At 45.6% G+C, this 27,509-nt stretch overlaps 1 protein-coding gene across 3 annotated transcripts; it reads left to right on the top strand.

Annotated features, from left to right (window-relative positions):
* The first annotated feature begins 4,456 nt into the window (after positions 1-4,456).
* Positions 4,457-27,015, top strand: LOC129811264 (enhancer of rudimentary homolog). Of its 3 annotated transcripts, none has more exons than XM_055862434.1 (4): positions 4,457-4,567; positions 8,790-8,877; positions 13,382-13,502; positions 26,379-27,015. In XM_055862434.1, the coding sequence occupies exons 1-4, from the start codon at positions 4,565-4,567 to the stop codon at positions 26,479-26,481; spliced, it is 315 nt and encodes a 104-aa protein (XP_055718409.1). In that variant the 5' UTR covers positions 4,457-4,564; the 3' UTR covers positions 26,482-27,015. The 3 variants fall into 3 exon arrangements, with proteins under 3 accessions (XP_055718409.1, XP_055718410.1, XP_055718408.1); XM_055862435.1 differs by lacking the exon at positions 26,379-27,015 and adding an exon at positions 23,462-23,516 and having other exon boundaries at positions 4,461-4,567; positions 8,787-8,877; XM_055862433.1 differs by having other exon boundaries at positions 4,462-4,567; positions 8,787-8,877.
* Positions 27,016-27,509: the final 494 nt, after the last annotated feature.

Here is a 27,509-nt window from a genome sequence, read left to right as displayed (position 1 = left end):
CTACTGCCTCTGATCTGGAGGACTCACTAAACAGAGAACATCCCTGGTCGTCCCTACTGCCTCTGATCTGGAGGACTCACTAAACAGAGAACATCCCTGGTCGTCCCTACTGCCTCTGATCTGGAGGACTCACTAAACAGAGAACATCCCTGGTCGTCCCTACTGCCTCTGATCTGGAGGACTCACTAAACAGAGAACATCCCTGGTCGTCCCTACTGCCTCTGATCTGGAGGACTCACTAAACAGAGAACATCCCTGGTCGTCCCTACTGCCTCTGATCTGGAGGACTCACTAAACAGAGAACATCCCTGGTCATCCCTACTGCCTCTGATCTGGAGGACTCACTAAACAGAGAACATCCCTGGTCGTCCCTACTGCCTCTGATCTGGAGGACTCACTAAACAGAGAACATCCCTGGTCGTCCCTACTGCCTCTGATCTGGAGGACTCACTAAACAGAGAACATCCCTGGTCGTCCCTACTGCCTCTGATCTGGAGGACTCACTAAACAGAGAACATCCCTGGTCGTCCCTACAGCCTCTGATCTGGAGGACTCACTAAACAGAGAACATCCCTGGTCATCCCTACTGCCTCTGATCTGGAGGACTCACTAAACAGAGAACATCCCTGGTCATCCCTACTGCCTCTGATCTGGAGGACTCACTAAACACATGCTTCGTTTGTAAATGATGTCTGAGTGTTGGAGTGTGCCCCTGGCTATCTGTCAATACAAATAAAAACAAAATTGTTCCGTCTGGTTTGCTTAATTTAAGGAATTTGAAACGATTTATACGTTTACCTTTAATACTTAAGCATATTTTAAGCATACTTTTGATACAGGGTGTTTACAAACCCTACAGGACCAAGATCATCCACATGTATTGATCACATCTTTACTAATACTGTAGAACATTGTTCTCTAGCTGTATCTGTACCCACTGGATGCAGTGATCACAATATAGGGGCGATATCCAGGAAAGCCAAAGTTACAACAGCTGGGCCTAAAATAGTGTATAAGAGATCATACAAAAGATTTAGCTTGTGACTTATCTGGATGATGTTAAAAATATTTGTTGGTCTGATGTGATTAATGAGGAGCATCCAGACGCTGCACTTGATTCATTTATGAAATTGCTTCTTCCAATTATTGATGAACATGCACCTGTTAAGAAACTGACTGTTAGAACTGTTTAGGCTCCATGGATTGATGAAGAATTGAAAAACTGTATGGTTGAAAGAGATGGGGATAAAGGAGTGGCTAATAAGTCTGGCTGCACATCTGACAGGATGACTTACTGCAAATTGAGAAATTGTGTGTCTAAACTCAACAAAAAGAAGAAACTGTATTATGAAGCCAAGATCAATGACATAAAGAATCATGGGAAAAATGTTGGTGTACTTTAAATGCAGTGGCGATTTTAGCATGTAAATCTTGGTGGGGGGAAAGAAAAAGTAGAAAGCATGCCAGCAAAGCCACTACACAACACAACACTAAACAATACATGAATTGCACTGTAACGGTGACAAACGAGGCCGACAAACTGTTAGGGCCTACATAAAGCTGTCCCAACAGCAGAGCCCCAAAACCTTACCACTGCTACACCTGGCTATCAGCAGGGCCTTGTCTGGCAGTGAAACAGTTCATTCAGCCTCATTTACTGCCTTTAAAAAAAAAACATAGCTGATATGGCTGACTTGCTTAAACAAATGTCGTTTCTACTTACAATTGAGATGTATAAACTATGGCATAAGGGGACGACAAGCGAATAAGAGGCAATCTGTCATTTTGATTAAGACATTAATGAGCGAGCATCAACGGACGTAGTCAATATAACTATTGGTTCAGCACTTTTGAAATGTACAGCAACAGAATTCAGAACATGGGCCTTTCTTACAGTGTACTCCCTGTACAACAAGTCAGAACCGTAGGATAAATAAAGGGGGCATATAAACAGACAATGAAAGCTCTTACAATATTCGATGATGACATTTCTGCAAAACAGGTTATAGGCTGTATATGCACCACCAAGTTAGAACAGTAGGCTACAATAAGAGGTGAAAATAGACCAAATTATTAGGGTGAGGCACATTGAACGCCGTTTGGGTCTTTGCGTGTCAGAAAATATACACGTCATGTAACACTATTTGACACGTTAAATAAGATGTTGACATGATTAGTCCGATCAAAGCTACTGTACATATAACGTGATTTGATGTGATTTTATCTGTGATCTTGAGCCTTCTTGGAAGGGCACTTGTAATGTAACTCTATTTCAGGACTCAAAGTGCTGACATTTTGGATGTCTACCCTTACTAAGCATTTCAACTTGGCAATGACATACTGTCCCCATGAGTTTTTTTATTTACCTTTATTTAACTAGGCAAGTCAGTTAAGAACAAATTCTTATTTAGAATGACGGCCTAGGAACAGTGGATCAACTGCCTTGTTCAGGGGCAGAACGACAGATGTGTACCTTGTCAGCTCGATGGATTTGAACTTGCAACCTTTCGCTCTAACCACTAGGCTACGCTGCCGCCGAGTGACAGAACACTGAGCCAATCACGGCGCAACGCTCCATATTTTCTGCTGGCTCAACCCACCACCACAGGAAGCACTGAGCTGAAACACCTGCATGTTGGAGCTGCTTTACTCAAGAAAACAAAAGAGACCATGTTTGTTTGCGGCTTTATTAACTCAATGGTATTATTATTTATTTTATTTACATTGTTTGCAAACTGATATGTGACATGTATTAATGCCAAAATAACATGCAAAACAGGCAAGCCCCGCCAAAAAATATGAATATATATATATATAATTTTATTTTTTTGTTGCTAAAAATGTGGGTCTCAAAACAGGTGGGGCTCAAATCCAACTCCATCTTTTATCGAATCAGATGGCTTATTCATCACAAAACTATTTGATGTTGGCAATTATTGTAATGATTACTTCATTGGCAAAGTGGGCAAACTTAGGCAGGAAATGCCAACAACGAACAATGAGCCATCGTACTCAGACAAATTAATAATGAAAAAAGTTAGAATTTCGTGAAGTTTGTGTGGGAGAGGTGGAGAAATTGTTAACGATCAATAATGGCAAACCTCCTGGCATTGACAACTTAGATGGAAAGCTACTGAGGATGGTAGCTGACTCTATAGCCACTCCTATCTGTCATATCTTTAATCTGAGTCTAGAGGAAAGTATTTGTCCTCAGGCCTGGAGGGAAGCCAAAGTCATTCCACTATCCAAGAGTGGTAAAGCGGACTTTACTGGTTCTAACAGCAGACCTATACGCTTGCTGCCAGCTCTTAGCAAACTGTTGGAAAGATAGGGACGTTTTCCACAAACCCCTAGTGTGCCTTATTGCTATTATAAACTCGTTACCAACGTAATTAGAACAGTAAATAAGGTATGTTTTGTCATACCCGTGATATATGGTCTGTTATAAACTGGGTGGTTCGAACCCTGAATGCTGATTGGCTGACAGCCGTAGTATATCAGACCGTATAACACGGGTGGGACAAAACATCTATTTTTACTGCTCTAATTACATTAGAGGGGATATATGGCCAATATACCACGGCTAAGGGCTGTATCCAGGCACTCCGCGTTGCGTCGAGTTTAAGAACAGACCTTAGCTGTGGTATATTGGCCATATATCACACCCCCCCCCCCATGGGCCTTAATTCTTAAAATATACCACTGCTTTCAGCCATTCAGCATTCAAGGCTCGAACCAGGTTTATAATTGTAAATAAATCTCCTTTGCATATGTGCATAACTACAAATCTGACAGAAGAGTTTGAGTGATGAAAGTAGGTCAGTGGATCTCAATCTCTGAGCAAGAAACACTTGGACGAACACTTGGCAATTGTGCTGTTATTATGTGCCAGATGGACTAACAGCCGTTATAAATGGCCCATTTGCGAGATAGACTTGTAATTTTAATAGGCATACGCTACAAACAAAAATCTGAGTTTATGATTGTCATTCAATTTTGCCATGGTTTGCTTAGATAAAAGCAAGGTAGCCTATTGCCCCGGATAGGTCTACATCTAATTTTAGATAGTCTACAGTAGACTTGACAAGATGTAGGCAAGATGTAAACTGAACGATATAGCAGATTTCTTAGTTAAAATGTAACAGACTAATTTATTCAACATGAATAGCGAGGCGATTTCGAGGTAAGAAGTGCTTGTGTTTTCCCAATGTCCTGCTGGAATAGGTTACTGAGGAACAGCGTGCCTCTGCCTGACAGTCAGCAGCAGGTCACAGTGAAATATATATATTTTAAGAGAAATCCCATTGCGGCCGCGGTGCAAGTTAGAAATAGCCCAAATACATTTTCACCCGCGACATCGTTTTCAAAGCAACCAATTTAGCTAGAAAACCGGAAACATGGCAACACCAGGTTAGGAACGTCCCAAGGATCGAGAATAGCACTAACCCTTCTCGCGTTCCTAAAGTAATTCTTCCGGTATCAAAAGTCATTTCCTCTCTCGTTGTGCCATCAAATCGTGTAGCGCAAGAAATCTTACTTACTTCAAGATCACGATTAAGGAAATATGGTTAGTTAAAAAAAAAAAAACATCTATAGATTTGCATTCGAGTAGTTTACCTGGGAAAATATTGAGTAGATTGCTAACTAGCCTTGTTTTGAAATTGTGCACGCATGTCGATGAACGTTAGCTAGCTAGTTTGCTAATGAAGTGAATAGTTTTTAAACATATGACTGTCGTATACCAGCTTCTTATATTACAACGTGTTATAATAATGTTCAGCTATATATTTCAGTCTGCGTGTCAATTGACCAGCAATTGTCATCCTGTGTTGTTTTCCGAGTTACGCTAGCTGTAGCCCTGTTGTCATCACTCTGATCCACATTACATTAGTCATTGGACAAAGGCGTCTCATGTAGGGGGTGAGTTTAGTTAAAAGTCCCGAAACTCAATCTGAACATTAAAACGCGTCGCTTGCGGTACGGGTTTAGAGGCATAAGGACCTTCTCTATCATATCAGCGAGAAATAATGAAAAGGTTAAATAGATACTCACCTTGGTTAGTGTTCCCACACGGCCATATATCCATGTTACAGCGCATGTTTATGGAAGACAGAGGCGGCCACCTGTGTAATGTAGCATGCGCTGAACACGCGTAATTCGGGAGAAATTGTGGTTCCTCAACTGGAGGCAGCTTGTGGATCTGTGTGAAACTGCTACAGTATATGTTGTATTTGAAGGATTGCTGGTGAAAGATAAAAGGTCAAAGGTTTCCACAGCCAAATCGCAAACGATGATTATTGACGTTTCGGGAACCTTCAAACACCGTGTCTACGGTCTAAACTGGACGAGGAGGAAATGAGATGGGTCCAGGTGTGACCTACCGTCTAGACTGGACGAGGAGGAAATGAGATGGGTCCTGGTATAGCCTACCGTCTAGACTGGACGAGGAGGAAATGAGATGGGTCCTGGTATAGCCTACCGTCTAGACTGGACGAGGAGGAAATGAGATGGGTCCTGGTATAGTCTACCGTCTAGACTGGACGAGGAGGAAATGAGATGGGTCCTGGTATAGCCTACCGTCTAGACTGGACGAGGAGGAGATGAGATGGGTCCTGGTATAGCCTACCGTCTAGACTGGACGAGGAGGAAATGAGATGGGTCCTGGTGTAGCCTACCGTCTAGACTGGACGAGGAGGAAATGAGATGGGTCCTGGTGTAGCCTACCGTCTAGACTGGACGAGGAGGAAATGAGATGGGTCCTGGTGTAGCCTACCGTCTAGACTGGACGAGGAGGAAATGAGATGGGTCCTGGTATAGCCTACCGTCTAGACTGGACGAGGAGGAAATGAGATGGGTCCTGGTGTAGCCTACCGTCTAGACTGGACGAGGAGGAAATGAGATGGGTCCTGGTATAGCCTACCGTCTAGACTGGACGAGGAGGAAATGAGATGGGTCCTGGTGTAGCCTACCGTCTAGACGAGGAGCAAATGAGATGGGTCCTGGTGTAGTCTACCGTCTAGACTGGACGAGAAGGAAATGAGATGGGTCCTGGTGTAGCCTACCGTCTAGACTGGACGAGGAGGAAATGATGGGTCCTGGTGTAGCCTACCGTCTAGACTGGACGAGGAGGAAATTAGATGGGTCCTGGTGTAGCCTACCGTCTAGACTGGACGAGGAGTAAATGAGATGGGTCCTGGTATAGTCTACCGTCTAGACGAGGAGCAAATGAGATGGGTCCTGGTGTAGCCTACCGTCTAGACGAGGAGCAAATGAGATGGGTCCTGGTGTAACCTACCGACTAGACGAGGAGGAAATGAGATGGGTCCTGGTATAGCCTACCGTCTAGACTGGACGAGGAGGAAATGAGATGGGTCCTGGTGTAGCCAACCGTCTAGACTGGACGAGGAGGAGATGAGATGGGTCCTGGTGTAGCCAACCGTCTAGACTGGACGAGGAGGAGATGAGATGGGTCCTGGTATAGCCTACCGACTAGACTGGACGAGGAGGAAATGAGATGGGTCCTGGTATAGCCTACCGTCTAGACTGGACGAGGAGGAAATGAGATGGGTCCTGGTATAGCCTACCGTCTAGACCGGACGAGGAGGAAATGAGATGGGTCCTGGTGTAGCCTACTGTCTAGACTGGACGAGGAGGAAATGAGATGGGTCCTGGTGTAGCCTACCGTCTAGACTGGACGAGGAGGAAATGAGATGGGTCCTGGTGTAACCTACCGACTAGACGAGGAGCAAATGAGATGGGTCCTGGTGTAACCTACCGACTAGACGAGGAGCAAATGAGATGGGTCCTGATGTAACCTACCGACTAGACGAGGAGGAAATGAGATGGGTCCTGGTGTAACCTACCGTCTAGACTGGACGAGGAGGAGATGAGATGGGTCCTGGTATAGCCTACCGTCTAGACTGGACGAGGAGGAGATGAGATGGGTCCTGGTATAGCCTACCGTCTAGACTGGACGAGGAGGAGATGAGATGGGTCCTGGTATAGCCTACCGTCTAGACTGGACGAGGAGGAAATGAGATGGGTCCTGGTGTAGCCTACCGTCTAGACTGGACGAGGAGGAAATGAGATGGGTCCTGGTATAGCCTACCGTCTAGACTGGACGAGGAGGAAATGAGATGAGTCCTGGTGTAGCCTACCGTCTAGACGAGGAGCAAATGAGATGGGTCCTGGTGTAACCTACCGACTAGACGAGGAGGAAATGAGATGGGTCCTGGTATAGCCTACCGTCTAGACTGGACGAGGAGGAAATGAGATGGGTCCTGGTATAGCCTACCGTCTAGACTGGACGAGGAGGAAATGAGATGGGTCCTGGTGTAGCCTACCGACTAGACTGGACGAGGAGGAAATGAGATGGGTCCTGGTGTAGCCTACCGTCTAGACTGGACGAGGAGGAAATGAGATGGGTCCTGGTATAGCCTACTAATGGGAATACAATACGTTTTAAATCATTCAGACTTATGTGTTTATTCCGCGATTTAACTTTGACATATTGCATTACGCCTAGGGCTATTTTTCATACTTCTCACTGATAGCTTCAACTTGACAATCAGCTATTTAATATTTACCATATGCACAAATGGTATGTGCTTCTGATTTTACCATATGACTACAATATTATCCAATTAGATTCCAGGAACCTCCTACTGCATTTTCAACCCCTTCTGATTAGTCTGACAATACAGCCAATGAAATCAAGTTGATTTATTTTGTTTTTATTTTTCAATATATTTTTAGCCAGTGTGATTGGCTGGCCCTGCGTTGGCTTCACCTCTGCTGGCATGATAATGCGGTACCTGTTTTAGCAGCACTTGTCCCACGTTGGACGGTGTCTGTAATCGGTAGACGGTTCTGATGCAAACTTAGTTGTTTGCATCTCTGAGCAATGCCCCAAAAGTACAAAATCCAATTGTTTGATGCTACCACCCCCTCTAAATCAAAACCAAACATGGATTCAAAGTTGTCTCGCTTATTGTGCACCTGTTTGTCACCTGTTTGTCTAGCTAATCAGTCTTGCAACTAGGCAACATGCTGCTGCAGATGGGAAGTAGAATGTAGCGTGTACCTGCAAAGATTGACATCCATGCTCTCGCAAGGTGGCTGTGTGTTATACTGCTTGACGGGGCTGTGTGTTATACTGCTTGACGGGGCTGTGTGTTATACTGCTTGACGGGGCTGTGTGTTGTACTGCTTGACGGGGCGGTGTGTTGTACTGCTTGACGGGGCGGTGTGTTGTACTGCTTGACGGGGCGGTGTGTTGTACTGCTTGACGGGGCTGTGTGTTGTACTGCTTGACGGGGCTGTGTGTTGTACTGCTTGACGGGGCTGTGTTGTACTGCTTGACGGGGCTGTGTGTTGTACTGCTTGACGGGGCGGTGTGTTGTACTGCTTGACGGGGCTGTGTGTTGTACTGCTTGACGGGGCGGTGTGTTGTACTGCTTGACGGGGCTGTGTGTTGTACTGCTTGACGGGGCTGTGTGTTGTACTGCTTGACGGGGCTGTGTTGTACTGCTTGACGGGGCTGTGTGTTGTACTGCTTGACGGGGCTGTGTGTTGTACTGCTTGACGGGGCTGTGTTGTACTGCTTGACGGGGCGGTGTGTTGTACTGCTTGACGGGGCTGTGTGTTGTACTGCTTGACGGGGCTGTGTGTTGTACTGCTTGACGGTGATGCTGTAAAATACCACTAACCTGGTAGTTGATTTAATCTTATTGAAAGTGAGAAGTTGATTTGAGAACTGACATGTCTACTTTGTTCTGTTATTGTTGCAGTCTCATACGATCCTGTTGGTCCAGCCCACCAAGAGGCCAGAGGGACGGACATATGCTGACTATGAATCAGTCAACGAGTGCATGGAAGGTAAATTGACAGCCCCCCCCCCCCCCCCCCCCTTGTTCATTCCAACCCCTGTTGTAACAACCTATTGGGCGGTAGCTCTCTGGGAACAGGGTTGGAGTGAACCTATAGGGCGGTAGCTCTCTGGGAACAGGGTTGGAGTGAACCTATAGGAGGGTAGCTCTCTGGGAACAGGGTTGGAGTGAACCTATAGGAGGGTAGCTCTCTGGGAACAGGGTTGGAGTGAACCTATAGGGCGGTAGCTCTCTGGGAACAGGGTTGGAGTGAACCTATAGGAGGGTAGCTCTCTGGGAACAGGGTTGGAGTGAACCTATAGGGTGGTAGCTCTCTGGGAACAGGGTTGGAGTGAACCTATAGGGCGGTAGCTCTCTGGGAACAGGGTTGGAGTGAACCTATAGGAGGGTAGCTCTCTGGGAACAGGGTTGGAGTGAACCTATAGGAGGGTAGCTCTCTGGGAACAGGGTTGGAGTGAACCTATAGGGCGGTAGCTCTCTGGGAACAGGGTTGGAGTGAACCTATAGGAGGGTAGCTCTCTGGGAACAGGGTTGGAGTGAACCTATAGGAGGGTAGCTCTCTGGGAACAGGGTTGGAGTGAACCTATAGGAGGGTAGCTCTCTGGGAACAGGGTTGGAGTGAACCTATAGGGCGGTAGCTCTCTGGGAACAGGGTTGGAGTGAACCTATAGGGCGGTAGCTCTCTGGGAACAGGGTTGGAGTGAACCTATAGGGCGGTAGCTCTCTGGGAACAGGGTTGGAGTGAACCTATAGGGCGGTAGCTCTCTGGGAACAGGGTTGGAGTGAACCTATTGGGCGGTAGCTCTCTGGGAACAGGGTTGGAGTGAACCTATTGGGCGGTAGCTCTCTGGGAACAGGGTTGGAGTGAACCTATTGGGCGGTAGCTCTCTGGGAACAGGGTTGGAGTGAACCTATTGGGCGGTAGCTCTCTGGGAACAGGGTTGGAGTGAACCTATAGGGTGGTAGCTCTCTGGGAACAGGGTTGGAGTGAACCTATAGGGCGGTAGCTCTCTGGGAACAGGGTTGGAGTGAACCTATAGGGTGGTAGCTCTCTGGGAACAGGGTTGGAGTGAACCTATAGGGCGGTAGCTCTCTGGGAACAGGGTTGGAGTGAACCTATTGGGCGGTAGCTCTCTGGGAACAGGGTTGGAGTGAACCTATAGGGCGGTAGCTCTCTGGGAACAGGGTTGGAGTGAACCTATTGGGCGGTAGCTCTCTGGGAACAGGGTTGGAGTGAACCTATAGGGCGGTAGCTCTCTGGGAACAGGGTTGGAGTGAACCTATAGGGCGGTAGCTCTCTGGGAACAGGGTTGGAGTGAACCTATAGGAGGGTAGCTCTCTGGGAACAGGGTTGGAGTGAACCTATTGGGCGGTAGCTCTCTGGGAACAGGGTTGGAGTGAACCTATAGGGTGGTAGCTCTCTGGGAACAGGGTTGGAGTGAACCTATAGGGCGGTAGCTCTCTGGGAACAGGGTTGGAGTGAACCTATAGGAGGGTAGCTCTCTGGGAACAGGGTTGGAGTGAACCTATTGGGCGGTAGCTCTCTGGGAACAGGGTTGGAGTGAACCTATAGGGCGGTAGCTCTCTGGGAACAGGGTTGGAGTGAACCTATAGGGCGGTAGCTCTCTGGGAACAGGGTTGGAGTGAACCTATAGGAGGGTAGCTCTCTGGGAACAGGGTTGGAGTGAACCTATAGGGCGGTAGCTCTCTGGGAACAGGGTTGGAGTGAACCTATAGGAGGGTAGCTCTCTGGGAACAGGGTTGGAGTGAACCTATAGGAGGGTAGCTCTCTGGGAACAGGGTTGGAGTGAACCTATTGGGTGGTAGCTCTCCGGGAACAGGGTTGGAGTGAACCTATAGGGCGAGAGCTCTCCGGGAACAGGGTTGGAGTGAACCTATAGGGCGAGAGCTCTCCGGGAACAGGGTTGGAGTGAACCTATAGGGCGAGAGCTCTCCGGGAACAGGGTTGGAGTGAACCTATAGGGCGGTAGCTCTCTGGGAACAGGGTTGGAGTGAACCTATAGGAGGGTAGCTCTCTGGGAACAGGGTTGGAGTGAACCTATAGGAGGGTAGCTCTCTGGGAACAGGGTTGGAGTGAACCTATAGGGCGGTAGCTTTCTGGGAACAGGGTTGGAGTGAACCTATAGGAGGGTAGCTCTCTGGGAACAGGGTTGGAGTGAACCTATAGGACGAGAGCTCTCTGGGAACAGGGTTGGAGTGAACCTATAGGAGGGTAGCTCTCTGGGAACAGGGTTGGAGTGAACCTATAGGGCGGTAGCTCTCTGGGAACAGGGTTGGAGTGAACCTATAGGGCGGTAGCTCTCTGGGAACAGGGTTGGAGTGAACCTATAGGAGGGTAGCTCTCTGGGAACAGGGTTGGAGTGAACCTATAGGAGGGTAGCTCTCTGGGAACAGGGTTGGAGTGAACCTATAGGGCGGTAGCTCTCTGGGAACAGGGTTGGAGTGAACCTATAGGAGGGTAGCTCTCTGGGAACAGGGTTGGAGTGAACCTATAGGAGGGTAGCTCTCTGGGAACAGGGTTGGAGTGAACCTATAGGGCGGTAGCTCTCTGGGAACAGGGTTGGAGTGAACCTATAGGAGGGTAGCTCTCTGGGAACAGGGTTGGAGTGAACCTATAGGAGGGTAGCTCTCTGGGAACAGGGTTGGAGTGAACCTATAGGAGGGTAGCTCTCTGGGAACAGGGTTGGAGTGAACCTATAGGGCGGTAGCTCTCTGGGAACAGGGTTGGAGTGAACCTATAGGGCGGTAGCTCTCTGGGAACAGGGTTGGAGTGAACCTATAGGGCGGTAGCTCTCTGGGAACAGGGTTGGAGTGAACCTATAGGGCGGTAGCTCTCTGGGAACAGGGTTGGAGTGAACCTATTGGGCGGTAGCTCTCTGGGAACAGGGTTGGAGTGAACCTATTGGGCGGTAGCTCTCTGGGAACAGGGTTGGAGTGAACCTATTGGGCGGTAGCTCTCTGGGAACAGGGTTGGAGTGAACCTATTGGGCGGTAGCTCTCTGGGAACAGGGTTGGAGTGAACCTATAGGGCGGTAGCTCTCTGGGAACAGGGTTGGAGTGAACCTATAGGGCGGTAGCTCTCTGGGAACAGGGTTGGAGTGAACCTATAGGGCGGTAGCTCTCTGGGAACAGGGTTGGAGTGAACCTATAGGGCGGTAGCTCTCTGGGAACAGGGTTGGAGTGAACCTATTGGGCGGTAGCTCTCTGGGAACAGGGTTGGAGTGAACCTATAGGGCGGTAGCTCTCTGGGAACAGGGTTGGAGTGAACCTATTGGGCGGTAGCTCTCTGGGAACAGGGTTGGAGTGAACCTATAGGGCGGTAGCTCTCTGGGAACAGGGTTGGAGTGAACCTATAGGGCGGTAGCTCTCTGGGAACAGGGTTGGAGTGAACCTATAGGAGGGTAGCTCTCTGGGAACAGGGTTGGAGTGAACCTATTGGGCGGTAGCTCTCTGGGAACAGGGTTGGAGTGAACCTATAGGGTGGTAGCTCTCTGGGAACAGGGTTGGAGTGAACCTATAGGGCGGTAGCTCTCTGGGAACAGGGTTGGAGTGAACCTATAGGAGGGTAGCTCTCTGGGAACAGGGTTGGAGTGAACCTATTGGGCGGTAGCTCTCTGGGAACAGGGTTGGAGTGAACCTATAGGGCGGTAGCTCTCTGGGAACAGGGTTGGAGTGAACCTATAGGGCGGTAGCTCTCTGGGAACAGGGTTGGAGTGAACCTATAGGAGGGTAGCTCTCTGGGAACAGGGTTGGAGTGAACCTATAGGGCGGTAGCTCTCTGGGAACAGGGTTGGAGTGAACCTATAGGAGGGTAGCTCTGGGAACAGGGTTGGAGTGAACCTATAGGAGGGTAGCTCTCTGGGAACAGGGTTGGAGTGAACCTATAGGAGGGTAGCTCTCTGGGAACAGGGTTGGAGTGAACCTATAGGGCGGTAGCTCTCTGGGAACAGGGTTGGAGTGAACCTATAGGAGGGTAGCTCTCTGGGAACAGGGTTGGAGTGAACCTATAGGGCGGTAGCTCTCTGGGAACAGGGTTGGAGTGAACCTATAGGACGAGAGCTCTCTGGGAACAGGGTTGGAGTGAACCTATAGGAGGGTAGCTCTCTGGGAACAGGGTTGGAGTGAACCTATAGGGCGGTAGCTCTCTGGGAACAGGGTTGGAGTGAACCTATAGGGCGGGAGCTCTCCGGGAACAGGGTTGAGAGCTCCGCCCCATAGGCTAAATACCCAGTCCTTGTCCCAATTGAATGCTTAGGGGGAGGTTTCATCTTAAAGGAGCGGTTTACTATTTCAGCTGTAATAGACTTCCTTATTGTGCACCGTGGGGTAACCAAAAGGCTACCAATCCTCTTTTTAATGGCTCTGCGCAATTCATAAAAGGACCTGATCATTTTCTCAATTATGCCTAGGGCCTGTTTTGATGCCTGTGACAGATTGCAGCGAGTGACCTTAATGTATGACTCTCCTTCCAGGTGTGTGTAAGATGTACGAGGAACACCTGAAGAGAATGAACCCAAACACACCGTCCATCACCTATGACATCAGTCAACTGTTTGACTTCATCCATGACCTGGCTGACCTCAGCTGCTTGGTGTAAGTCGAACCGCAGTACAGTTTTTCACACGGATTTCTCTGTGTCTGAATTTAACAACCTTTTTCCTGAAGGAGACAATCCCTGTCAAAGATTTTAAAGCGTAAATTGGTGCACAGTGACATCAAGCTGGTGACTCTACAAACTTGTTGGATGCATTTGCAGTTTGTTTTGGTGGTTTCAGATGATTTTTATGCCCAATAGAAAGGGAAGGTAAATCATTTCATTTTTATTGTAAAGAGAAAGGGGGATTACCTAGTCAGTTACACAACTGGATGTATTCAAGTGAAAATGTGACTTGTGTGTTCAAACTACCACTACTATAACCAGTCACTACCACTACTATAACCAGTCACTACCACTACTATAACCAGTCACTACCACTACTATAACCAGTCACTACCACCACTATAACCAGTCACTACCACTACTATAACCTGTCACTACCACTACTATAACCAGTCACTACCACTACTATAACCAGTCACTACCACTACTATAACCAGTCACTACCACTACTATAACTATAACCAGTCACTACCACTACTATAACCAGTCACTACCACTACTATAACCAGTCACTACCACCACTATAACTATAACCAGTCACTACCACTACTATAACCAGTCACTACCACTACTATAACTATAACCAGTCACTACCACTACTATAACTATAACCAGTCACTACCACTACTATAACCAGTCACTACCACTACTATAACCAGTCACTACCACTACTATAACTATAACCAGTCACTACCACTACTATAACCAGTCACTACCACTACTATAACCAGTCACTACCACCACTATAACTATAACCAGTCACTACCACTACTATAACCAGTCACTACCACTACTATAACTATAACCAGTCACTACCACTACTATAACCAGACACTACCACCACTATAACCAGTCACTACCACTACTATAACTATAACCAGTCACTACCACTACCACTACTATAACCAGTCACTGCCACTACTATAACCAGTCACTACCACTACTATAACCAGTCACTGCCACTACTATAACCAGTCACTACCACTACTATAACCAGTCACTACCACTACTATAACCAGTCACTACCACTACTATAACCAGTCACTACCACTACTATAACCAGTCACTACCACTACCATAACCAGTCACTACCACTACCATAACCAGTCACTACCACTACTATAACCAGTCACTACCACTACTATAACCAGTCACTACCACTACTATAACCAGTCACTACCACTACTATAACCAGTCACTACCACTACTATAACCAGTCACTACCACTACTATAACCAGTCACTACCACTACTATAACCAGTCACTACCACTACTATAACCAGTCACTACCACTACTATAACCAGTCACTACCACTACTATAACCAGTCACTACCACTACTATAACCAGTCACTACCACTACTATAACCAGTCACTACCACTACTATAACCAGTCACTACCACTACTATAACTATAACCAGTCACTACCACTACCACTACTATAACCAGTCACTACCACTACTATAACCAGTCACTACCACTACTATAACTATAACCAGTCACTACCACTACTATAACCAGTCACTACCACTACTATAACTATAACCAGTCACTACCACTACTATAACCAGTCACTACCACTACTATAACCAGTCACTACCACTACTATAACCAGTCACTACCACTACTATAACCAGTCACTACCACTACTATAACCAGTCACTACCACTACTATAACCAGTCACTACCACTACTATAACCAGTCACTACCACTACTATAACCAGTCACTACCACTACTATAACCAGTCACTACCACTACTATAACCAGTCACTACCACTACTATAACCAGTCACTACCACTACTATAACCAGTCACTACCACTACTATAACCAGTCACTACCACTACTATAACCAGTCACTACCACTACTATAACCAGTCACTACCACTACTATAACCAGTCACTACCACTACTATAACCAGTCACTACCACTACTATAACCAGTCACTACCACTACTATAACCAGTCACTACCACTACTATAACCAGTCACTACCACTACTATAACCAGTCACTACCACTACTATAACCAGTCACTACCACTACTATAACCAGTCACTACCACTACTATAACCAGTCACTACCACTACTATAACCAGTCACTACCACTACTATAACCAGTCACTACCACTACTATAACCAGTCACTACCACTACTATAACCAGTCACTACCACTACTATAACCAGTCACTACCACTACTATAACCAGTCACTACCACTACTATAACCAGTCACTACCACTACTATAACCAGTCACTACCACTACTATAACCAGTCACTACCACTACTATAACCAGTCACTACCACTACTATAACCAGTCACTACCACTACTATAACCAGTCACTACCACTACTATAACCAGTCACTACCACTACTATAACCAGTCACTACCACTACTATAACCAGTCACTACCACTACTATAACCAGTCACTACCACTACTATAACCAGTCACTACCACTACTATAACCAGTCACTACCACTACTATAACCAGTCACTACCACTACTTTAACCAGTCACTACCACTACTATAACCAGTCACTACCACTACTATATAACCAGTCACTACCACTACTATAACCAGTCACTACCACTACCATAACCAGTCACTACCACTACTATAACCAGTCACTACCACTACTATATAACCAGTCACTACCACTACTATAACCAGTCACTACCACTACCATAACCAGTCACTACCACTACTATAACCAGTCACTACCACTACTATAACCAGTCACTACCACTACTATAACCAGTCACTACCACTACCACTACTATAACTAGTCACTACCACTACTATATAACCAGTCACTACCACTACTATAACCAGTCGCTACCACTACTATAACCAGTCGCTACCACTACTATAACCAGTCGCTACCACTACTATAACCAGTCACTACCACTACTATAACTATAACCAGTCACTACCACTACTATAACTATAACCAGTCACTACCACTACTATAACCAGTCACTACTACTACTATAACCAGTCACTACCACTACTATAACCAGTCACTACCACTACTATAACCAGTCACTACCACTACCACTACTATAACCAGTCACTACCACTACTATAACTATAACCAGTCACTACCACTACTATAACCAGTCACTACCACTACTATAACTAGTCACTACCACTACTATAACTAGTCACTACCACTACTATAACTAGTCACTACCACTACTATAACCAGTCACTACCACTACTATAACCAGTCACTACCACTACTATAACCAGTCACTACCACTACTATAACCAGTCACTACTACTACTATAACCAGTCACTACCACTACTATAACCAGTCCCTACCACTACTATAACCAGTCCCTACCACTACTATAACCAGTCACTACCACCACTATAACTATAACCAGTCACTACCACTACTATAACCAGTCACTACCACTACTATAACCAGTCACTGCCACTACTATAACTATAACCAGTCACTACCACTACTATAACCAGTCACTACCACTACTATAACCAGTCCCTACCACTACTATAACCAGTCACTACCACTACTATAACCAGTCACTACCACTACTATAACCAGTCACTACCACTACTATAACCAGTCACTACCACTACTATAACCAGTCACTACCACTACTATAACCAGTCACTACCACTACTATAACCAGTCACTACCACTACTATAACCAGTCACTACCACTACTATAACCAGTCACTACCACTACTATAACCAGTCACTACCACTACTATAACCAGTCACTACCACTACTATAACCAGTCACTACCACTACTATAACCAGTCACTACCACTACTATAACCAGTCACTACCACTACTTTAACCAGTCACTACCACTACTATAACCAGTCACTACCACTACTATAACCAGTCACTACCACTACTATAACCAGTCACTACCACTACTATAACCAGTCACTACCACTACTTTAACCAGTCACTACCACTACTATAACCAGTCACTACCACTACTATATAACCAGTCACTACCACTACTATAACCAGTCACTACCACTACCATAACCAGTCACTACCACTACTATAACCAGTCACTACCACTACTATATAACCAGTCACTACCACTACTATAACCAGTCACTACCACTACCATAACCAGTCACTACCACTACTATAACCAGTCACTACCACTACTATAACCAGTCACTACCACTACTATAACCAGTCACTACCACTACCACTACTATAACTAGTCACTACCACTACTATATAACCAGTCGCTACCACTACTATAACCAGTCGCTACCACTACTATAACCAGTCGCTACCACTACTATAACCAGTCGCTACCACTACTATAACCAGTCACTACCACTACTATAACTATAACCAGTCACTACCACTACTATAACTATAACCAGTCACTACCACTACTATAACCAGTCACTACTACTACTATAACCAGTCACTACCACTACTATAACCAGTCACTACCACTACTATAACCAGTCACTACCACTACCACTACTATAACCAGTCACTACCACTACTATAACTATAACCAGTCACTACCACTACTATAACCAGTCACTACCACTACTATAACTAGTCACTACCACTACTATAACTAGTCACTACCACTACTATAACCAGTCACTACCACTACTATAACCAGTCACTACCACTACTATAACCAGTCACTACCACTACTATAACCAGTCACTACTACTACTATAACCAGTCACTACCACTACTATAACCAGTCCCTACCACTACTATAACCAGTCACTACCACTACTATAACCAGTCACTACCACCACTATAACTATAACCAGTCACTACCACTACTATAACCAGTCACTACCACTACTATAACCAGTCACTGCCACTACTATAACTATAACCAGTCACTACCACTACTATAACCAGTCACTACCACTACTATAACCAGTCCCTACCACTACTATAACCAGTCACTACCACTACTATAACCAGTCACTACCACTACTATAACCAGTCACTACCACTACTATAACCAGTCACTACCACTACTATAACCAGTCACTACCACTACTATAACCAGTCACTACCACTACTATAACCAGTCACTACCACTACTATAACCAGTCACTACCACTACTATAACCAGTCACTACCACTACTATAACCAGTCACTACCACTACTATAACCAGTCACTACCACTACTATAACCAGTCACTACCACTACTATAACCAGTCACTACCACTACTATAACCAGTCACTACCACTACTATAACCAGTCACTACCACTACTATAACCAGTCACTACCACTACTTTAACCAGTCACTACCACTACTATAACCAGTCACTACCACTACTATAACCAGTCACTACCACTACTATAACCAGTCACTACCACTACCATAACCAGTCACTACCACTACTATAACCAGTCACTACCACTACTATATAACCAGTCACTACCACTACTATAACCAGTCACTACCACTACCATAACCAGTCACTACCACTACTATAACCAGTCACTACCACTACTATAACCAGTCACTACCACTACTATAACCAGTCACTACCACTACCACTACTATAACTAGTCACTACCACTACTATATAACCAGTCACTACCACTACTATAACCAGTCGCTACCACTACTATAACCAGTCGCTACCACTACTATAACCAGTCGCTACCACTACTATAACCAGTCACTACCACTACTATAACTATAACCAGTCACTACCACTACTATAACTATAACCAGTCACTACCACTACTATAACCAGTCACTACTACTACTATAACCAGTCACTACCACTACTATAACCAGTCACTACCACTACTATAACTATAACCAGTCACTACCACTACTATAACCAGTCACTACCACTACTATAACTAGTCACTACCACTACTATAACTAGTCACTACCACTACTATAACCAGTCACTACCACTACTATAACCAGTCACTACCACTACTATAACCAGTCACTACCACTACTATAACCAGTCACTACTACTACTATAACCAGTCACTACCACTACTATAACCAGTCCCTACCACTACTATAACCAGTCACTACCACTACTATAACCAGTCACTACCACCACTATAACTATAACCAGTCACTACCACTACTATAACCAGTCACTACCACTACTATAACCAGTCACTGCCACTACTATAACTATAACCAGTCACTACCACTACTATAACCAGTCACTACCACTACTATAACCAGTCCCTACCACTACTATAACCAGTCACTACCACTACTATAACCAGTCACTACCACTACTATAACCAGTCACTACCACTACTATAACCAGTCACTACCACTACTATAACCAGTCACTACCACTACTATAACCAGTCACTACCACTACTATAACCAGTCACTACCACTACTATAACCAGTCACTACCACTACTATAACCAGTCACTACCACTACTATAACCAGTCACTACCACTACTATAACCAGTCACTACCACTACTATAACCAGTCACTACCACTACTATAACCAGTCACTACCACTACTATAACCAGTCACTACCACTACTATAACCAGTCACTACCACTACTATAACCAGTCACTACCACTACTATAACCAGTCACTACTACTACTATAACCAGTCACTACCACTACTATAACCAGTCCCTACCACTACTATAACCAGTCCCTACCACTACTATAACCAGTCACTACCACTACTACTATAACCAGTCACTACCACTACTATAACCAGTCCCTACCACTACTATAACCAGTCACTGCCACTACTATAACCAGTCACTGCCACTACTATAACCAGTCACTACCACTACTATAACCAGTCACTACCACTACTATAACCAGTCACTACCACTACTATAACCAGTCACTACCACTACTATAACTATAACCAGTCACTACCACTACTATAACTATAACCAGTCACTACCACTACTATAACTATAACCAGTCACTACCACTACTATAACCAGTCACTACCACTACTATAACCAGTCACTACCACTACTATAACTATAACCAGTCACTACCACTACTATAACCAGTCACTACCACTACTATAACTAGTCACTACCACTACTATAACTAGTCACTACCACTACTATAACCAGTCACTACCACTACTATAACCAGTCACTACCACTACTATAACCAGTCACTACCACTACTATAACAAGTCACTACCACTACTATAACAAGTCACTACCACTACTATAACCAGTCACTACCACTACTATAACCAGTCACTACCACTACTATAACCAGTCACTACCACCACTATAACTATAACCAGTCACTACCACCACTATAACCAGTCACTACCACCACTATAACCAGTCACTACCACCACTATAACCAGTCACTACCACCACTATAACCAGTCACTACCACTACTATAACCAGTCACTACCACTACTATAACCAGTCACTACCACTACTATAACCAGTCACTACCACTACTATAACCAGTCACTACCACTACTATAACTAGTCACTACCACTACTATAACCAGTCACTACCACCACTATAACTATAACCAGTCACTACCACTACTATAACCAGTCACTACCACTACTATAACCAGACACTACCACTACTATAACCAGACACTACCACTACTATAACTAGTCACTACCACTACTATAACCAGTCACTACCACCACTATAACTATAACCAGACACTACCACTACTATAACCAGACACTACCACTACTATAACCAGTCACTACCACTACTATAACCAGTCACTACCACTACTATAACCAGTCACTACCACTACTATAACCAGTCACTACCACTACTATAACCAGTCACTACCACTACTATAACCAGTCACTACCACTACTATAACCAGTCACTACCACTACTATAACCAGTCACTACCACTACTATAACCAGTCACTACCACTACTATAACCAGTCACTACCACTACTATAACCAGTCACTACCACTACTATAACCAGTCACTACCACTACTATAACCAGTCACTACCACTACTATAACCAGTCACTACCACTACTATAACCAGTCACTACCACTACTATAACCAGTCACTACCACTACTATAACCAGTCACTACCACTACTATAACCAGTCACTACCACTACTATAACCTGTCACTGCCACTACTATAACCAGTCACTGCCACTACTATAACCAGTCACTACCACTACTATAACCAGTCACTACCACTACCATAACCAGTCACTACCACTACCATAACCAGTCACTACCACTACCATAACCAGTCACTACCGCCACTACTATAACCAGTCACTACCGCCACTACTATAACCAGTCACTACCGCCACTACTATAACCAGACACTACCACTACTATAACCAGTCACTACCACTACTATAACCAGTCACTGCCACTACTATAACCAGTCACTGCCACTACTATAACCAGTCACTACCACTACTATAACCAGTCACTACCACTACTATAACCAGTCACTGCCACTACTATAACCAGTCACTACCACTACTATAACCAGTCACTACCACTACTATAACCAGTCACTACCACTACTATAACCAGTCACTACCACTACTATAACCAGTCACTACCACTACTATAACCAGTCTCTACCACTACTATAACCAGTCACTACCACTACTATAACCAGTCACTACCACTACTATAACCAGTCACTACCACTACTATAACCAGTCACTACCACTACTATAACCAGTCACTACCACTACTATAACCAGTCACTACCACTACTATAACCAGTCACTACCACTACTATAACCAGTCACTACCACTACTATAACCAGTCACTACCACTACTATAACCAGTCACTACCACTACTATAACCAGTCACTACCACTACTATAACCAGTCACTACCACTACTATAACCAGTCACTACCACTACTATAACCAGTCACTACCACTACTATAACCAGTCACTACCACTACTATAACCAGTCACTACCACTACTATAACCAGTCACTACCACTACTATAACTATAACCAGTCACTACCACTACTATAACTATAACCAGTCACTACCACTACTATAACCAGTCACTACCACTACTATAACCAGTCACTACCACTACTATAACCAGTCACTACCACTACTATAACTATAACCAGTCACTACCACTACTATAACTATAACCAGTCACTACCACTACTATAACCAGTCACTACCACCACTATAACCAGTCACTACCACTACTATAACCAGTCACTACCACTACTATAACCAGTCACTACCACTACTATAACCAGTCACTACCACTACTATAACCAGTCACTACCACTACTATAACCAGTCACTACCACTACTATAACCAGTCACTACCACTACTATAACCAGTCACTACCACTACTATAACCAGTCACTACCACTACCACTACTATAACCAGTCACTACCACTATTATAACCAGTCACTGCCACTACTATAACCAGTCACTACCACTACTATAACCAGTCACTACCACTACTATAACCAGTCACTACCACTACTATAACCAGTCACTACCACTACTATAACCAGTCACTACCACTACTATAACCAGTCACTACCACTACTATAACCAGTCACTACCACTACTATAACTATAATGCTACTATTTAAGCTAAACGTTCTCATCTGTTGCGTTAGGCTCATTGGTTAAAGCAGGGGTTTTGATGCTGGTGGTTGATGCTGGTGGTTGATGCTGGTGGTTGATGCTAGTGGTCGTATTATTTTGGGGATCTATCACATCCCACAACTGTCCCAGACTATGTTTGGAATATTTATTTCTCGCACAGAATAGATCAACTTTTGTACTATGGGTGATTGACATAGGCTAGTGCTTTCTCGGCTGGTACCGTGCGGACTCACGGACGTACCAGCCCATGTTTTAATATATCTTTCCGTCTGTCTCCTCTAGGTACCGTGCGGACTCACAGACGTACCAGCCCATGTTTTAATATCTTTCCGTCTGTCTCCTCCTAGGTACCGTGCGGACTCACAGACGTACCAGCCCATGTTTTAATATATCTTTCCGTCTGTCTCCTCTAGGTACCGTGCGGACTCCCAGACGTACCAGCCCATGTTTTAATATATCTTTCCGTCTGTCTCCTCTAGGTACCGTGCGGACTCCCAGACGTACCAGCCCATGTTTTAATATATCTTTCCGTCTGTCTCCTCCTAGGTACCGTGCGGACACACAGACGTACCAGCCCATGTTTTAATATATCTTTCCGTCTGTCTCCTCCTAGGTACCGTGCGGACTCACAGACGTACCAGCCCATGTTTTAATATCTTTCCGTCTGTCTCCTCTAGGTACCGTGCGGACACACAGACGTACCAGCCCATGTTTTAATATATCTTTCCGTCTGTCTCCTCCTAGGTACCGTGCGGACACACAGACGTACCAGCCCATGTTTTAATATATCTTTCCGTCTGTCTCCTCCTAGGTACCGTGCGGACACCCAGACGTACCAGCCCATGTTTTAATATATCTTTCCGTCTGTCTCCTCCTAGGTACCGTGCGGACACACAGACGTACCAGCCCATGTTTTAATATATCTTTCCGTCTGTCTCCTCCTAGGTACCGTGCGGACACACAGACGTACCAGCCCATGTTTTAATATATCTTTCCGTCTGTCTCCTCCTAGGTACCGTGCGGACACACAGACGTACCAGCCCATGTTTTAATATATCTTTCCGTCTGTCTCCTCCTAGGTACCGTGCGGACACACAGACGTACCAGCCCATGTTTTAATATCTTTCCGTCTGTCTCCTCCTAGGTACCGTGCGGACTCACAGACGTACCAGCCCATGTTTTAATATATCTTTCCGTCTGTCTCCTCTAGGTACCGTGCGGACTCCCAGACGTACCAGCCCATGTTTTAATATATCTTTCCGTCTGTCTCCTCTAGGTACCGTGCGGACTCACAGACGTACCAGCCCATGTTTTAATATATCTTTCCGTCTGTCTCCTCCTAGGTACCGTGCGGACACACAGACGTACCAGCCCATGTTTTAATATATCTTTCCGTCTGTCTCCTCCTAGGTACCGTGCGGACTCACAGACGTACCAGCCCATGTTTTAATATCTTTCCGTCTGTCTCCTCTAGGTACCGTGCGGACACACGGACGTACCAGCCCATGTTTTAATATATCTTTCCGTCTGTCTCCTCTAGGTACCGTGCGGACTCACAGACGTACCAGCCCATGTGTTAATATCTTTCCGTCTGTCTCCTCCTAGGTACCGTGCGGACTCACAGACGTACCAGCCCATGTTTTAATATATCTTTCCGTCTGTCTCCTCTAGGTACCGTGCGGACTCCCAGACGTACCAGCCCATGTTTTAATATATCTTTCCGTCTGTCTCCTCTAGGTACCGTGCGGACTCACAGACGTACCAGCCCATGTTTTAATATATCTTTCCGTCTGTCTCCTCCTAGGTACCGTGCGGACACACAGACGTACCAGCCCATATTTTAATATATCTTTCCGTCTGTCTCCTCCTAGGTACCGTGCGGACTCACAGACGTACCAGCCCATGTTTTAATATCTTTCCGTCTGTCTCCTCTAGGTACCGTGCGGACACACAGACGTACCAGCCCATGTTTTAATATATCTTTCCGTCTGTCTCCTCCTAGGTACCGTGCGGACACACAGACGTACCAGCCCATGTTTTAATATATCTTTCCGTCTGTCTCCTCCTAGGTACCGTGCGGACTCCCAGACGTACCAGCCCATGTTTTAATATATCTTTCCGTCTGTCTCCTCCTAGGTACCGTGCGGACACACAGACGTACCAGCCCATGTTTTAATATATCTTTCCGTCTGTCTCCTCCTAGGTACCGTGCGGACACACAGACGTACCAGCCCATGTTTTAATATATCTTTCCGTCTGTCTCCTCCTAGGTACCGTGCGGACACACAGACGTACCAGCCCATGTTTTAATATATCTTTCCGTCTGTCTCCTCCTAGGTACCGTGCGGACACACAGACGTACCAGCCCATGTTTTAATATCTTTCCGTCTGTCTCCTCCTAGGTACCGTGCGGACTCACAGACGTACCAGCCCATGTTTTAATATATCTTTCCGTCTGTCTCCTCTAGGTACCGTGCGGACTCCCAGACGTACCAGCCCATGTTTTAATATATCTTTCCGTCTGTCTCCTCTAGGTACCGTGCGGACTCACAGACGTACCAGCCCATGTTTTAATATATCTTTCCGTCTGTCTCCTCCTAGGTACCGTGCGGACACACAGACGTACCAGCCCATGTTTTAATATATCTTTCCGTCTGTCTCCTCCTAGGTACCGTGCGGACTCACAGACGTACCAGCCCATGTTTTAATATCTTTCCGTCTGTCTCCTCTAGGTACCGTGCGGACACACAGACGTACCAGCCCATGTTTTAATATATCTTTCCGTCTGTCTCCTCCTAGGTACCGTGCGGACACACAGACGTACCAGCCCATGTTTTAATATATCTTTCCGTCTGTCTCCTCCTAGGTACCGTGCGGACTCCCAGACGTACCAGCCCATGTTTTAATATATCTTTCCGTCTGTCTCCTCCTAGGTACCGTGCGGACACACAGACGTACCAGCCCATGTTTTAATATATCTTTCCGTCTGTCTCCTCCTAGGTACCGTGCGGACACACAGACGTACCAGCCCATGTTTTAATATATCTTTCCGTCTGTCTCCTCCTAGGTACCGTGCGGACACACAGACGTACCAGCCCATGTTTTAATATATCTTTCCGTCTGTCTCCTCCTAGGTACCGTGCGGACACACAGACGTACCAGCCCATGTTTTAATATCTTTCCGTCTGTCTCCTCCTAGGTACCGTGCGGACTCCCAGACGTACCAGCCGTACAACAAGGACTGGATCAAGGAGAAGATTTACGTGCTGCTACGACGCCAGGCCCAACAGGCTGGGAAATGAGACTTACAGCCCTTAGTTCCAGAACGACTACACTGCAGACGCCTGATCTCACAACAACCTGGATAGGTGTTTTAACATGTCTGCTAAGCACATCTTATGATATAGCAATCCGTTGCCCAATCATTGGTGGATGCAACATCTGCAATGTAGGCTGCCTGGAACGTGGCCAATCTATGACATCAGAGGTTATTGCGGTGGGGTCAGAGGGGGGGTGGAGTGTAGGGCCCCTAAGATGCTTGGGTCAGTTTAGCATTTTTTTTTCTACTAATGGTTTATATTTGGAGTGGGGAAGCTGATCTTAGATCTGTACACAGGGAGCACTTCACTCCGGAGCATTTGGAAAGGAAGGGTTGGATGATGCTATGAATCCAGGATGTTTTATCTTTCGGTTTTAACGGAGAAGTTTTCTAGAGGGAAGCGGGTAAGGCAGTTTACAGTTTGTTGAAATGTTTGTATTTAAAGAAAAATTCCCCCCTTTTTTTTTTATGAAGTCTTTGTCTTTTACTTTAAAATAAAAAAAATGATTATTTGTTACTGGTTATGGTTGTGTTCTGCACGGAGTCAACAAAACATTAGGAACACTTGCTCTTTCAACGCTATAGACGGACCAGGTCTAGAGTCATATCACTGGTTAAATCCACTTCATTCAGTGTAGATGAAGGGGAGGGGACGGGTTAAAGAGCGATTTTTAAGCCTTGAGACATGAATTGAGTGTGTTCCATTCAGAGGGTGAAAGGGCAAGACAAAATATTTAAGTGCCTTTGAACGGGGTATGGTAGCAGGTGCCAGGCGCACCGGTTTGTGTCAAGAACTGCAACGCTGCTGGGTTTTTCATGCTCAACAGTTTCCTATGTGCATCAAGAATGGTCCACCACCCAAAGAACATCCAGCCAACTTGACACAACTGTGGGAAGCATTGGAGTCAACATGGACCAGCATCCCTGTGGAACGCTTTCGACACCTTGTAGAGTCCATGCACTGACGAATTGAGGCTGTTCTGAGGGCAAAAGAGGGAGCAACTCAATATT

This window comes from Salvelinus fontinalis, chromosome 15 (genome assembly GCF_029448725.1).
Source record: "Salvelinus fontinalis isolate EN_2023a chromosome 15, ASM2944872v1, whole genome shotgun sequence".
NCBI classification, from domain to species: Eukaryota; Metazoa; Chordata; class Actinopteri; order Salmoniformes; family Salmonidae; genus Salvelinus; species Salvelinus fontinalis.
This window is presented reverse-complemented; position numbering and strand designations above follow the sequence as displayed.

Bases quoted from the DNA above. Each gene is read 5' to 3' on its own strand.
- LOC129811264 (XM_055862433.1), top strand. The intron at 8,878-13,381 runs GTAAATTGACAG...CTCTCCTTCCAG, and splicing joins AGTCAACGAGTGCATGGAAG to GTGTGTGTAAGATGTACGAG. The intron at 13,503-26,378 runs GTAAGTCGAACC...GTCTCCTCCTAG, and splicing joins GCTGACCTCAGCTGCTTGGT to GTACCGTGCGGACTCCCAGA.